Here is a 15,376-nt window from a genome sequence, read left to right as displayed (position 1 = left end):
CATTATCTCCCCCAGGAACTCACAGGAGGAGGCTGCCTAATGGCAATCTCGGTTTTTTTACTACCCATTGCCTGGAGACGCTGAGCCTCGGGGTACCGATGGGCATGCGCCCTTCCCTGAGCGAGGGGTGCGAGGGCAGAGCTGCCTGCGCGGGGACAAGCGGGAGCACCGGTAATGGGGGGGTCTGGGGAGGGGGCAGCCCTCGTGCCCCGGTGCCAGGCCAGGCTGGGACGGCAGCACCGAGAGGACAGAGACTTCGCTAGCAGCAGCCGTGGGGGACAGCTGCCTTTTAATAAATTAATTTCCCTGACTGACAGCCCTGCAAAGCAGCCTTCAGAAGCAGGCTGGTCTCCGGGATTCTCGTTAGACGCCGGCACAAATAAACAGGCCGTTACAGTCAGGCAGCGCGGGGGCAAGCCTCCGAGCCGTGGGGAAGTGCCGTTGTGCCCGTCCCCGGTGCTACCGGCTGGGCCCGTCACCCCACCAGCGCGGAGGCACTGCGGACCTGACTTGATTTCGGAAGCACCAGCAGACAGGGATGCGGGGAGCCTGCTTCCCGGGGGCCGTCGTCCCCTCCCAGCTGGTGGGGACCTCCCGCTGCGTCCCCTCCCCACGGGGGGCTGTGCCTGCTGCTGCTGGGATGGTTGCTTGTGGGGGAAAACCATCCCAACACAGCCGAATGTTTCCCCAAATTATATTGCATTTTTAAAAAGCGGGGATGGGGAGCTTGAAAAAATGCCTGCTGCTGCAACAGGGAATGATGTGAAACGAGTTTTCCGCTTAACGACAAATTCAGCTGCCCTTATGTTATCTTAAAACAAATGCAAAGGCCAAAGATGACCTGAATTATTGCATTGTGCCCAGATTCACGTAATGCTAATAAAAAGAAGACAAATACCAGCACACCGCTTTAGAGCCCGTGAGGTGCCTAAGCGGTTTGGAAACGCTGAGACAGCAGTGTTCTGCGCTTTCCCAAAAGGCCATTTCCCCAGGCACATGGCCTCCACAACCCGGGTTCTGCCCTGACGTGGAATAAACCCCCCGGTTTCGGCGCACGGCCACCGGCGGAGGCACGGCTCAGTGCCACGCCAGCCCTGGGTGGGGTGCAGTCCCCAGGGATGCTCGGAGCCGGACGCGCGGTGAGAGCTCACCTCCTGCTCCTTCACCCGCGGCGCCTCGGGGGGTGCCCGGCTCTCCTTGCCCTCCACCACGGGTTTGGGGGTCACGCTCTTCCCCTTCGGCGCAGCACTCTCAGGAGCTCTGGAAAGCTCTGGGGCAGCTTTGGGCAGTGGCTTCTCCTCTGCCGGTGCCGGGGGCTTCTTCTCTGCAGGGGCAGGGCTCGGGGTCCTGCTCGGCTCGGCAGCCCGGAGGCTCCTCGCGGGTGAGGGCTGCCGCTCTGGAGGTGCCGCTGGCTCGGTGGGCGCCGGCGCGGGGGCTCTCTGCGTCTGGCCGGCGGCTGTCGGCTGGTGCCGCGGGGAGCCCGTGGGCGGTTGCTTCGGGGCAGGCAGCGGCATCGGGGCAGGGTCGCCGAGGCTGCCTTCGAGCAGCCGCTGAGTTTGGCAGTTCAAGCACAGCCATTCGTTCTTCTGCAAAACACAGGAAGGAGAGGTTCTGTTACAACTCTGGGACCTTCGCCCCGGCAGGGACCACCCCAAGAGGTTCAGCCGATGGGACGCATGGTGATGGTGCAAATGACTCGAACCGCACAGCCGCCTTCAGAGAGGCCAGTACCGAAACGCCAGCGCGGGCTGCGGAGGGGCGTGCGGCGCTGGAGCCGTCCGTACCCTACCAACCACGCAGAAGAGACCGACCATCCAGCCTACACCTACCCCTACCCTCATCCAGACCACAGTGGCGTTCAGCCAGAGGGACCACGGCCGTGACACTGGGATTTCACGCTCTCCCCAGCGACACCTCAGCATCACCCGCTTTTTTCACCTCCAGTCTTGCCGGTATTTCGGTTTTAAATGAAGTTAAAGCTTGAAGGCAGATTACTGACGTAGCTTAACACTTCTCAGGCTCCACACAGTTTCTTTCTCACTCTGATTTGTTTTCCTCGATACAATACAGGTTTAATAACATAATCATAATACTTCAGGATCTTTTTTTTCTAGGTTATCAGAAAATACTGGATACACAAGTACGCAAAAATTTCCCAAAGATATTACCCAAAGTACACGCTGTGCGGGAAAAGAACAAGACAATCTCATCGAGTGAAATTCTCAGCAAGAGCTGTCGCTTTATGGCCTGGAAAAAGCAGCTCGCAAGCGGGGCTGTGAGTGGCAGAGAGCCCGCGGGGCTGCGGCAGGGGCTCTGCGTTAAGAGATCAGAAGCACTTTCCTCCCCTCCCAGGTCGCCCAAGGCTATTTTTACCCACTCAGGAATGTCCAGGAATAGGGGCCTGACATTTCCTTCCCTTCTGATGTTTCACCATCTTATAGCTTTTCATTTTTGCTGCTAGCAGCCTGATATGCTCCCAGCCCTTGTCCCCAGACTCCTCTTCTGCTGACCCGTTGTTCCCGAAGCTCGGGCTGGCCAACCTCAGGGGGCAGCCGGCCGCAGAGAAGCTGTCACGCTGTTGGAAAGGTGGTCTTCATCTTCAGGTGGACCAGCCTGGGACCGGGGCTGCAAGCCAGCCGGGTCTCCTGGGCCACAAAGGCCACGGTCCCCATGTAGAAGATGAGGTTCACCATAAATGGCCTTGAGGAAACAGCCTCAAGTTGCACCAGGGGAGGTTTAGATTGGATATTAGGAAAAATTTCTTCACCAAAAGGTTTAGCAAGCATTGGAACAGGCTGCCAGGGAAGTGGTTGAGTCACCATCCCTGGAGGTATTGAAAAGACCTGTAGACATAGCACTTTAGTGGTGGACTTGGTAGTGTTAGGTTAATGGTTGGACTCGATGATCTTAAGAGCCTTTTCCAACCTCAATGATTCCATGATTCTGCCCTACCACTCTAAAAAACACCCCTACGAGACGGCAGCAGCACAACGGGCTTGGCACCCACGTCCAACACCCAGGCATCCCCACGTTTTGACGAGATGCTGGAGATGCTTTGCAGCTGCTGGTGGCCAGGAGTAGTGGGCTTCCCCGTGGACACGTTTTCGCTTGCACAGCCCTGTGGACCAGGGACAGCCCTCCAGCCCACGCTCTCCAGGGAGCAGCAGGGCAGGAGGGCTTCTTCTGCGCGGGAGGGGCAGGCGTGCAACGTCCTCCCTCCCACCTCCGCCACCCTGCAGCAGCCCCTGCTCCTCACACAAACATCTTAAGAACACATTAGGACTTCGGAAGGCCATAAAAAAAAATCCCTTTCAGCATGGTAATATTTAATTACTGCTTAATCAAAGAGAAAGTCTAATTAAGGGGCAAGTGCAGCCTTTTGTATCTTAATGATTGCGTTTGTCTTCTTTTATTTCAGAAATCGCTCTCGTCCCTGTGACTCTGAATCAGATCTCCTCGCCCCGCTCCGCTGTGTAATTATTTCAGACTGCAGAAGGGAACGTGATTGCGTGACACAAATTGAATCCCTGCCTCACAGAAATGCATGGCCTTTCATTTTCCTTTCAGGAGTCCCGTTTTCTTCACCAGAGCTCCCTCCCTGATGCCAGCAGCGAGGAGGAGGCACGATGCCGAGGGGATGGGCTGGCTGTGCCGGGGCAGAGCTCAGCTCAGCTCCCGCCCATCCCTCTCTGCCATGCCATCGTGCCAGCTCCCAGATTGGTCCTGCAGGAACCGGAGAAGATCAGCCTACCTTGAACGACCCAGCCTGCCCTGTCCAGGCCCTTGACCTGCTCCCTGGAGGGGGCATTGCCCACGCTCGTGACGTCCCTCCCTGCCAGACCCTGCTGGTTGGGAAGGTCTGGATGAGGGGATGGGCACAGCTACTTTTCCCTTTCCAGGGCAAAACTCCAGCCAAGGATGACCATGGAAGGCCAGCGGTGGCCACCAAATGCCAACTGCGGATGCCAAATGCCAGTCAGGTCATTTCCGAGGAGACGGCTCTTGTGCCTGCGGGGAGGCAGGAGTCACACATGCTCCGGCCAGTGCCCTGCTGGGACAACCACGAGGGCAGGACACCCTCCAAAAGGTGTAGCCTCCCAGATCAGTACACTCCTTTTGTCTAGGTTCACCTGGCTACAGATGGACGTGCCTTGCAAGAGCAGAGGTTCAGGGTGGACGTTAGGAAAAGCCCCTTTGCTGAGGTGGCGGTGCAGGCTGGGACAGGCACCGTGGGGTTTCCATCCTTGGAGGGGGTTCAAGGCTTTGCTATACAAAGCCCATTGTGCTGGTGGCTGCCCTGCTCTGCGCGGGAGGCTGGACCGGAGACCCCGTGCCCCCCCAGTGGCACCTCCTTGAGTCCATGCAGGCAAGGAGAGTCACCACTGGAGAGGACCTGCTGGCATGACCATGTCAGGATGGGGCTGAGGGGTCCTCCAAGACCACAGGACTGATCCGTGCTACAGGGATCTGATGGCTCCGCAGATCAGTCTGAACATCCTCCCTCAGGTTCCTTCCAGACGTGGCTCCGCAGCCGTTCCTCTTGGCAGCTGCCCCAGTTTGAGCAGCCCCCCCGGCATCCTGCTCTTGCAGATGTGACAGCTCGATTCTTCATGGGACAGCACCGGGAAGCCGATAAGGGAATGATATCTGGTAAAAATAACCCTGCCAAAAGAGATTGTGGAGCTCTGCTCTGAAAAGCCCCTTGCCTTTCACAGCAGGCAGCAAGGCTGAGGTACAGAGGGAAGGCAGAAACTGGGGAAGGTCGCAGGCAGAGTTGGCCCTCAGCCTTTGCCAGCCATGAGAGGTGCCGGCCAAGCCCCGGGAGACACCCAAGACTGGTATATATTGAGTTTGCATTTTCTCTTCCTGGCTTCTGTGAGGTCTCCCGTGGCGGGGAGCCCCTGCAGACAGTACAGCACCCTGCGCTTTAGTCCGAACCCCTGTGGAACATCACCGTGCGGTCACAGCCTCAGCTGGCAGAGCACCAGCAAAGGGATAACTGAGTTTTCCCAAGCCATGGGAGAGCCCCCATCCCCGCCAGCACCCAGCGCCGCACAGAGCCGTGTGTACCCTGTGAGCACAGACCGTGCCGCCACAGCCGGCGCAGCATTTGCCATCGCATCCCAGCGCTTGCCGCAGTGAACACCTCCCGCAGCAGGAGCTGCAAGCTGCCTGGCGGGGCAAGAAATCCTGCCCGTGGTGGCTGCGGGGAGATGGAGGCGAGCAAAGCCACCGACGTCTAGCGGGAACATCTCTGGCAAACCTCTCCGAGCTCTCGGTCCCCATCTTTAAGAGCCCTCTGTGTCCCCACGGACACCCAGCACGCTGCTGGAGGCTGAAAACGCAGGGGCTCGGTGAAGACGCTGCGCCCGAGGCATCTCCCGGCCCTGCGCCGCCCCCCACGCTCTGCCGGTGCCAAATGACCCGTCCCTCGCCCGCGGTCCCGGAGCCTTGTCGGCTCAGCACTCCGTTATCCTGCAGCTCCTCTGCTCCCTCTCAGAGGGATCGGCTCTGGAGCAGCTGCCCCGCACGCAGAACCTGGCTGCGGGCATTCCCCGGCTAACACGGCCAGCGGGATTAAGCCGCCCCTGAGAAAAAAGCCAACATTCGGCGACCGGCTGATTTGCTGAGAGTTTGTGAATCCCCACCGAGATTAACCAGATCCCACGAAGATAATAATAATTAGGCTGTATTTAGTGCTTTGCACGTCCAAACCATTGGATGCCCAGGCAGTCAGGGTGGCCCTCGCCGGGGTGGGAAGCAGGTAAGGAGCTTACGGCATTGGCACAGCCGTGCCTGTCTGAGCCTCCGTGCTTAAAGCTGCTGGAAACCACGGCCCTGATCAGGGCGGGGAGGGGGCCCTGCTTGGCGCCGAGGTTTGCTGCCCGAGAAGGCACCGTGGTGGTGGGCACGGGGGGGTTTAACCGCGCACAGGCAATGCCGCCGGGATGCAGAGCGGGCTCCAGGCGAAGGAAAGCATCAATAATTCAAGAGAGGGATGAAACCAAATCGTCCCTGAGATGCCGTCTCAAACACAGAGGCACTGGCAGGGAGCTGGGCAGGCCAGGGGGGCGAGGGCACCCTGGGAGGGTCACTGCCCGGACCCCTCTGGCTCCCAGCCTTCCTCGCCCCCAAACCACCAGGATTTGCAGAGGAGTCTGCAAACGGGGGCACCCCCGGCTCCCCACAGGCTCCGGCATCCGCTGGTGGGTGGCCACGGCCGCGCTCGCCAACCTCGGCCGGGTTTTACCCTGCAATTGTTTGAATTTACTAATGGGCAACAACAAAACTGTAATTAACTAAAATAGAATTCTTCCCGCGTAATTTTGGTCAACGTTACCACTTGGCAAGTTAATTAAATGCTGAATCCCCCAGTGCCGCTGCGGTTTTTTTTAACGACGGAGCCGGTGAGCTCCAACATCTCGGCTGTACATGAACCTCCTGTTCAGCAGCTCGGAGGTCTGAGAGCCTTGGTGGGAGCTGGCAGTGCCAGAGGCTTCCCAGGCTTCTCCAGAGGCTTCCCAGCTTCCCCAGCTAGCTCCTGGCTGCCAGTCCCACTGTCCTTGTCACCCTCGAGAATCCTTGCTGCCATGTCTCCAGCTTCTGGGAGATGCACGGACGTGGCCTTCAACCCAGTGCAAACCTCTCCCCTCAATATCATCCCTAGGACTCTGCCTGGTTATTTGTGTTCCAGGGTATTATTTTACACAATCTAAACAATATCTATTAAAATACCAGGACAAAAATCTGTGCAAAATAAGATAAGCAGTATGAGGTATAAGCATCTCGCAAGCCAGATCTCATCTCCCAGCATTAAATGCACTGAATCTCACAAGAATATTTCATTTATTTGCTGACAAGTACTGTGCAGGGCTCATCACTGTGACAGATGGGTGCCTGGAAAATATGGAAAACACTTCTGGTATCTGAATCAAGATCCAAATTAACAACAAGAGCCTCATAAAATCACCTCTTAAGCGGTCCTCTCAGCCCCCTTGCAGGAAACCTCCCGTTTGGGAGAGCTCCTGACATGCAGCCACCTTCCACGCACCCTCCGGCCGCAGAGACGGGGGCATCTCGCTGTGTGAGCCCATCTCGCAGGCACTCAGCATCCCTCTGCTAAGAGCACCGCAGCTCTGCCCGTACTGTGGCTGGTTCTTAGCACGGCATTAAAGGAAAGGCACTGAGTCATGCTTGATCACTGGATGCTGTTTCAGACCCATCGCGGGCAGTGCCTGGGGTCTGGCTGGCAGGTTCTCCATCCCCTAAGTGCTCCTGTGCCCTTCCCTCCCCTCGGCAAGGATGCTCTCTCTGCCAGCAGCCTCTCCGGGCAAATCCCGGTGCTCATTTATTTCGGATGCTGCTGCCCGAGCGCTGGCTGGTGCTTGCTCCCCCTCGGCTTCAGCCCGTTCTCCCAGCTCAGCTCTCCGAGCCCCTCCAAATCACCCGGAGGCACCGTGCACCTCTGCCAAACCCCCTCGACCAGGCCCCTGCAGTTTTAGGAGGTGAGGGGGAGCGTGCCGACCCATGCCGGCCGGCGCTTCTCCGGGATGCTCGCCTACGGAGGGGAGGATGCCCATCACGGTCCCGACAACAGCACGTCCACAAAGCACAGTTTCAACCTCGCGTGCTGTCAGCACGCAGCCACGGGCCTGGTTTTCCCTCCGCCCCAGCCCTTATCTCTCCTAGGAGGCTGAGACAGCGACAGGACTGGAAATGAGGGCGAGGAAACGCACCGCGACGGCGGAAGCGCCAGAGATCGGGAGGCGAGATGGAACTAACGCAGGAGAGGCTTGTCGGAGCCGTGCCTGCGGTGGGAAGGGACCGGAGAGGTTTTTGGTGGCCCTGGTGCCAGGAGGGGACTGAGACCGAAGGGGACGCGGGGGAAGTGGGCAGGCAGGGGCAGCCCTGGGGACAGGCACAGCCGGCAGCGCACACACGCGTGCTCACACACCGCTGCGGGACAGCCGCCTCCACGACGGGGCAGAAAGCGCAGCGTGTGCTGTTGCCCTGATTGTGCCTTTTTTCCCCCTAAAAACGCCCTCACAATCCCACTCAAGCTAGATGCAGAGCTGCCTGCGCTTGTGCTTGCTAACTGCATTTACGCCGGCATACGCGTGCTGCTTCTGAAGTTTATGCATGCATATATATACATATATGTATAAAAATCTGTAAATAAAAATGAAGCGCTAAACGTGACTCAGACGGCGTTCGGCGGAGCAGGTCGTGTTTCCGGAGCCCGACTGGCCATGTGCTGACGCCTGCCCGGCCGGGGAGCTGGGGTGCTGCCGGGCCCCCCGGGGAGCCGCTGCCCACCATCCTGGGAGGCCGTCGCAGGCAGCGCAGCACGGAGCCAGCGCTCCCCCGGCGCCAAGCCGCGGGCTCCCAGGACCGTCCGCAGGGACACGCAGCGAGGGGACCGCACACACCTCCTGCAGCAGAGTCTCCTCTGCTGCCAACTGCTCCGCGCTAATTGACTTCGTTACCGTCAACTGGGCAAGTATCAGCGCAACCAGAGTTCACAGATTAGCCCAGCTGAAAACCACCACAGTTATTTCAATCCCTTGCTAAATATAGCATTTGACCAAGCAACCCAGGGATGTGTTTTCTAGCATCAGCCTATTCTTCTCTGTTCCTGTGGCCTCTCTCAGGCTGACGGAGCCGACCATCCCTCCCCAGCTCTGTTTTAGACGTGTGCGACGTATCGGTGGCCTTCACACTGCAATAACGTGATTAAAAGAGGCACAGGGTAATGAGCTTGCTGGGATGAGCTCTGCTTCGCGGGGCTCGTTTTCTGCCTCCCATCTGCTCCCCTCCATCCGTCTTCCTCCTCTGTGCTGGGACCTCCCTCAGTTGGAAAACAGACACAGAAAGAGAAGATGGGAGAAGCTGCACACGATGGCTGAGCACTGGGGCTGCCGTCAGCCATGCCGGGAGGGAAGGGAAGGACGTGGGCAGCGGCAGCTCCCAGCGCCGGCTCCATGGCAGCCGTATGGGAGACGCCGTGTCTGGCACCAGCGCTCCCTCCCCTCCCCAAACCTACCCGGAGCGGACCTGGAGCAGCAGCAGCGGTGTCTGCCCTACCACCCATCCCCGTTACCGGCGCCACGGGGAGGCAGGGCAGAGGCGGGGAGCTGGACAACAGCCAGGTGCCGAAGCGGCCATCGCGGTCCTGCTCCTGCAGCGCCGGGGAGCGTCCTCCTCCCTCGGCTCTCCCTGCTCCTGCTCCCTGCGCATACCTCACGCCGGGGGTTGTTTCCCTTCCCTGCTCCCGGCTGCAGCAGGGCTGCACCAGCCCTCCACGGCAGAGCCCGAGGCTTGGAGAAATAGCACCCGCGGCGTTCGAAGCCTCCCACCCCGCGGGTCGATACACCGCATAGCCAGCCGAGGATTATTCCAGCTGAAAGTCTTTGACTGATGAGTAATAGCAACGCTCCCCTCCGCTCGCCTTCGAGGAATAGCTGTGCTCTTGCCAAGTCCAGCTTATTCCACCGCAGCAGCCGATGGCTGGGCTGGCGAATGCTCCCATGGTGGGGAGAAAGCGGCGCGAGCCTCTGCGGCCGCAGGAGAGCTGCAAACGTGGTTTCCACCAGCACGGCCAGCCTGGACCACCTGCGGCTTCTCGCCCAGCTGCAAACCCCAGCGGCCGTGCCCCGGGGTCAGGCCATTAATGGCCTCAAGTTGCGTCAGTGGAGGTTCAGATTGGATATTAGGAAAAGTTTCTTCACTGAAAGAGTTGTAAATCATTGCACCAGGCTGCCCAGGGACGTGGCGGAGTCCCCATCCCTGGAGGGGTTCAAAAAACGTGTAGATGTGGCACTTCAGGACATGGTTCAGCAGGCATGGTGGTGCTAGTTTGACCGTTGGACTTGATCTTCGAGGACTTTTCCAACCTTAATGATTCTACACTTGCTGTCGCGGGCAGCCCCTCTGGTGGCAGGAGTGGAGATCTGCAGGAAATCGCGGGGCTTTCTGGGGTGCTGACCCGCGGGCAGGGGCACGCGCTGCGCTGCCATCTTCGGAGCTGTCCCGGGGCTCCCAGCAAGGGTCCTGCCCAAACTGGGCTTGATAGAGGCTAGAGAAGGCCACCAACTCTTCCACGTTCTCAGGAATCGCAGTGTTAGAGTCAAGCTTAGACTACTACTCTGTATTCTTATTTCACCGTTGGGCCCAAACAATTTCATTCCACGGAGCTGGGAAACAAGCTCGCTCGGAAACGCCTGAATTGGATGCCAAAGGCCACTTAGGCAACCAGTTTGGATCGTCCGGCTAGGACCCCAGAATAACCCCCGGCCCTGGCATCCAGCCGAAGCACCCCTGGCCAGCAGCTCCTGGCAGAGCCCAACTCCGGAGCATCTCAGCACCCGCACCCCTGTGCGGCCGTAGCCATAAGCCAGGCTCCCCCAGCTCATCCCTGCCCGTCTTCCACCACCTCCAAAACTAGGGCAGCTGCTGCAGCAGGAAGCACCTTCTGTATTTTTGGAGCTTAAAAAAAAATAAAAAAAATCTTTTCGAACGGCAAGAATGTTTCTCAGTCAAAGGACTGAAACTATTTTGCAATCAAGGAAGCATATTTCCAAACGAGCCCGATTGCGAGAGCCTGGGTGCTGTGTGGGCTGTGTGAAGGGGCTGCTAAAAACGGGTACACAGCTGTCCAAAATTTGGAAACCGGTGCTTTTGCAGAATATATATAGACATCCCTCCCCACTCAACATATTTCCTTCCAGTTCATTAGATAAAAAAAAAACATTGCAAAAAATCAGTAGGATATCGAGGAGAGCACTTTGATGCTTTTAGCTTGTCTAAAAGCCACGGGACCAATTCCCAGGGCTGTGGGTGAGCATCCATCGCCTTGGGCATGGCCTGTTGAGCATCGGTGTCACTGCCACGCTTCTGCAGTAACGCATGCATCCAGCGGCAAACCAGCAGCCGTCAGGAACGGGAAGCAGAGACGCCATCACCCAGCATGGCAATGGCAGTGGAGATGAATGCAAGCCAGTTTGCCTTGAGATGGTGAGGAGGTGAGACACAGAGGCCAAGCACCCCATGGGACATCCTCTGCATTACTATTTGAAGAAGAGAAGACTAGTTTTGGGGTCAGACGTGACCACCAGAAATACTCATCCTCACTCTGACCCAACAAATTCCCCCACCACCTTCTGCACCAGGTCATCCCTCAGCACTCTGGTTCAGATCAAATACAGCCTTGATTTCACAGGGTTGCCACCGCTGGGCAGCAGCTCTGATTCTCATCGATCTCTGTTGTTATTTTCCATCTGGATGTGCTCCCTTTTTTTCCCAGCCATGGGCTACCACCATGCACCTTCTGCTACCTTGACCATTACTTGATGTCCCCTACTGCAGCAAGCCGGTGGAGATGAAGCTGCCTCTGGCCTGGGACAGACCCAAGATGGAGCACTTTTTCAAAGCAGTGGGAGAGGCAACGCGCCCGGGCTGGGCCCCTGAGGGTGCCCTCGTGGGAAGAAACGCACGAACGCAGCGCCGCATGTGTAAGAAAAAGGAAAATCACAAAGAGTAAGAAAAATAGGAAGAACAGGAGAGCAAGTCTCAGATGCTGAAAGCGCTTTTCACTTTCCTTTTCACTGAACCTTACTATTTCTCTCTGTTTTATCTCGGACAAAAAGCTAAATTAACTATCAGCTCAGTTCCGAGAGACTGGATCCAAATGGATGAAGAATTAAGAAGATTTTCTGTTCGCAATAAAATCCAGCCAATGGTATTAAAGCAGCAGAGGGCTTGGTCTGGTTTTCAAAGATTAGCTATGGCTGTCCCAAGGAAGAGAAGCTCCGATTTCCCCATTTTGATCCAACGCGACGCTTATAAAGCTGTCTGGATCATTCACAGTCATTACAGGCCAGGCTGCAATGACCACCATTTAACCACACAGAAGAGAGGGACGTGACTCTTGCCTTCCATCTTGCCCCAGCTTCCCGCCCACTCCTGTCCACACGAGACCAGTTGCTCCCAGTGCACCCTCCCCAAGGACCCTGCCGGGTGACTCCTCCAGCGCTGCTGGGGATGCACTTGCTGAGAACCCGCATCTCCTCAGCATCCCCGCCGCTAACCTCACGACTCGGCTCTGCAGTCAGCACTAAAACCCACCAGCGCAGAGGCAGAGGAGTCTATTTTTCCCCTACTGATAAAGAAATAATATATTGTTCATCTTTGTTTGAATCGATCCAGCCATGCATTGTAATTTACTCCGTGATGTAGTACTCCTTAACGAGATTTATCAGCCTGCCAGGCAGCCTTATCTTTAACAGTCCCCATTATCGGGATGTATTTCTCAGCCAAGGTTAACAGCAGCAGAAGGCTCTCCAAACACCAGCTGCATGACAATAATCCCGCAGTAACGCCCAGGAGACGTATGTCGGGTCCAGCGGAGCCCATACCCTGGTCCCCATGGATCTTAACTCCCGTCGGGGCATCGGCACGGTGCAGGAGCGAGGTGTTTCTCGTGGCCACGCTGCTGTTGCATGCATACATTGGATGAAATCACTGTTGTCTCTTCAGGAACCATTCAAACCCATATGCGGAAGGTTTCAAGTTTGCAGCAAAATAACGCTTGCAAAGAGAAACCTGGCAAAAGTCTGCAGAAAACAAATATAATATTCTATTCATTTTTCCAACAGAACAGAAAAAAATCCAAGAAAAGCTAAGTTTATCAGAGAAGTCTTATTTAATCAAAACCTTGGTTTTTCATAGGCACTAGTGTTGACTAAAATACCCAGCCTTCCAACTAGTAATTTTCTGCATCTGATAAAAGCAGATTTGAGCTGTCTGATTGCTCTCTTTTAAATTGCAAAGAGCTCGAAGTGTCTATCAGGCAGCAGCCACTCACTTCCAAACCAGAAGAAAATCAGCATCTTCAAGAGCTTCAGCTTCCTTCCCATTACAAGCTGTTCAGTCCCCAGTCTCCTTGTCCCCAAACCAGTCTAGCAGCGGCAAATGGGGTTTGAACCTATTTCATGATCACAATGGATTGTCTTCAACGTGTGTTGGGGAGCCAGCAGTTGTACGGCTTGGAAGCTGACGACATCCCAAACCGATGTCCTGCAGCACCTGCACAGTCATATAATGCTTTCAAAACTTTAAAAGCAATCAGAATATCTTCCTAGGAGACAACCCTACATCAGCAGAGACCAAAAACCCCACATGGAGGTGGCTGAGGGTACGCAGGGCCCCACCGCTGAGACCTACCAAATCCACCTTCCCATGGTCCTGGGATGTTGGGTGGAGGCACCGCTGGAGGAGACATCTGTGAACTGTTGTCCTCAGCTCTCCCAGGCCCTGCCAGAGAGCAGGAAGTCACTGCTGGGCTTTCCTGGCTGTGCAGCACTTGGAAAATAGGACGCCAAAGGCCAAGGGCTTCACCTTTGGGTTGAGAGCAGACACAGGCAGACGTCTCAGGTAACCCCTGACCCCCCTTATTTCAGCCCTTTGCCTTCCTGTCTCCCTCCATCCTGCTCTGTTTCTATTTCTATGGCCCCTGCCAGGATTTTTGCCCTGAAATACATCTATTCCTAGAGAACTGGAAGCTTTGGTTTCGGTAGGCAATGCTGTTTGACCCCATTAAACAAGTGCTGCTTCACAAAAGCCTACACAGCCTGTGCCAGGCTTCAAGATTGTGAGTCCTGATTTCAGCAGCAGAAATATTTTAATTAAATGAACTACCTTTATGGAATAAATCAAGTGATAAGCTTGAAAAATTAACTCTCATAATCTTTCACGCTACTGTGCAGGTCAATAAACTATTACAGTAAAAGGCTGGGAAATGTTCTAGAAACACAGGATGTTACAACGGAGACGGATGAGCCATTTTACTCCCCAAATGATACACATCAGCATCTTTCCACGCTCATGCCTTGCAGGCCTTCTCCTATCCCCCCGCCTGCTGCCCTCGGCAAAGCTGGGGCAGCACAGCCAGCGTCTCCCACCCACTCGGGTCCGGCTCCCACCCTTCCCTGTTGGGAGAGCATCTCCCTCCCTGTCCTCACCGGCTGCAGTCATCCCACGCGATTCCTGACTCCACCAAAATGCCTAAAATCTGGACTGCAAAGGCACACTCGGGAAACCCACGGGTTGCCTACGGAGGGGCTACATGTCTTGGTGGGTCCAATATAATTTTCATCATCTTCATTTTAAAACTTCAGCTTTCTTTCAAAAAAACCCTTATTTTAACTTAAACTTCTTTTAAAATTAGCTGACAGCCCCCCAGCTGCTACGTGGCGATTTGATGGTGACCTCGACCTGGATGGATGTTCCCACCAGCGGTGCCAGGTCTCTCCACAGCTGGGAGGTAGGAACTGGCCACAGGCACCAGGGTGAAAGAGCTGAGATTTTCCATCTCAAGAGTAAATGCAGCAAGAACGAAGCTAAGAAGCCAAAACAAAATGAAACAGTGAAGTCCACATAAAATGGTTGCTTTAAAAAAAAAAACCCCACATGAATATTTACTCAGTTTAACGTGCATCTGTGCAGGCATTTCCTTCACCAGCTGCCCTTTTCGCAAAGCCAGACAGATGCCTGTGGGACTTCTTGGCTCCCTGAAGCCGCAGGAGGAACCACCTCATATCAACCCTTTAAGCAATTTAAGAAGCTCCACTTTCAGAGTAGTGCAGAACCCTGCTCCTCCGAAGGCTGGCAACACCCTTCTGACTTCCAGCCCCAAGAAAAACCCAGATCTGCTAAAAATATTGCTGCCTGGCTCTAGTTTGCTCTTCTTTTCCTGATGTCCTGTTTGCTCTCAGCAAACAGATGACTGTCGGTCATGCTTAACAGCTCCAGGTAAATCAGGAAATTATGTAAAGCTGGGAATTTCACAGCTCCTTGGCAGACGGCGAGCCCTTTCGGTGCAGCGCGGGTGTTCGGTCCTGGCAGCTACCGGGATCTGCCACCGCAGCCCCCTCACCCGAGCCTGCGAATGCCCGGGAGCGCCGGGCTGGCCCTCGGCCATGCTCATCCCAGGCGGTCCAGCTCCACAGCCAGGATGCAACCCTGGCTAGGACAGAGCCCAAACCTGCAACGCCACGGGCAAACCCACAGCGCCGGTCCTATCCTTACACCCACGTTCACGCTTTCAGGGGTTATTCCCAACCCAGTATCTCATTTCTTTGCCAAAATAGAGGGTTTTTTGAGAATATTTGTTCTCTGACTCAACCAAACCCCACTGAACTCAATGCTTTTCTGCTTCAACAGCCCTGGGAGCCAGGTGCTCTTTGTGCTCCAAACAAGTAAAAATATCCTAACCAACAATATAAATAAAAACTCAAGTCAGAGATCAGAGACTGCCTGCTAGTTATCTCCCAGTCACGGGTCAAAAAGCTTCGAGCTGTGGCATGGGAAAACGCAAAGC

General features: G+C 55.8%; 1 protein-coding gene across 2 annotated transcripts in view; it reads right to left on the bottom strand.

Annotated features, from left to right (window-relative positions):
* BSN (bassoon presynaptic cytomatrix protein) overlaps window positions 1-15,376 on the bottom strand; it is a 93,991-nt gene that overhangs the window by 14,559 nt on the left and 64,056 nt on the right. For both annotated transcript variants that reach the window (XM_075432874.1, XM_075432875.1), the window contains exon 4: window positions 1,152-1,586. In XM_075432874.1, the coding sequence (XP_075288989.1) occupies window positions 1,152-1,586 (435 nt within the window). The remainder of the gene's footprint in view (window positions 1-1,151; window positions 1,587-15,376) is intronic.

Source organism: Opisthocomus hoazin, chromosome 11 (genome assembly GCF_030867145.1).
Source record: "Opisthocomus hoazin isolate bOpiHoa1 chromosome 11, bOpiHoa1.hap1, whole genome shotgun sequence".
Lineage (NCBI taxonomy): Eukaryota > Metazoa > Chordata > Aves > Opisthocomiformes > Opisthocomidae > Opisthocomus > Opisthocomus hoazin.
This window is presented reverse-complemented; position numbering and strand designations above follow the sequence as displayed.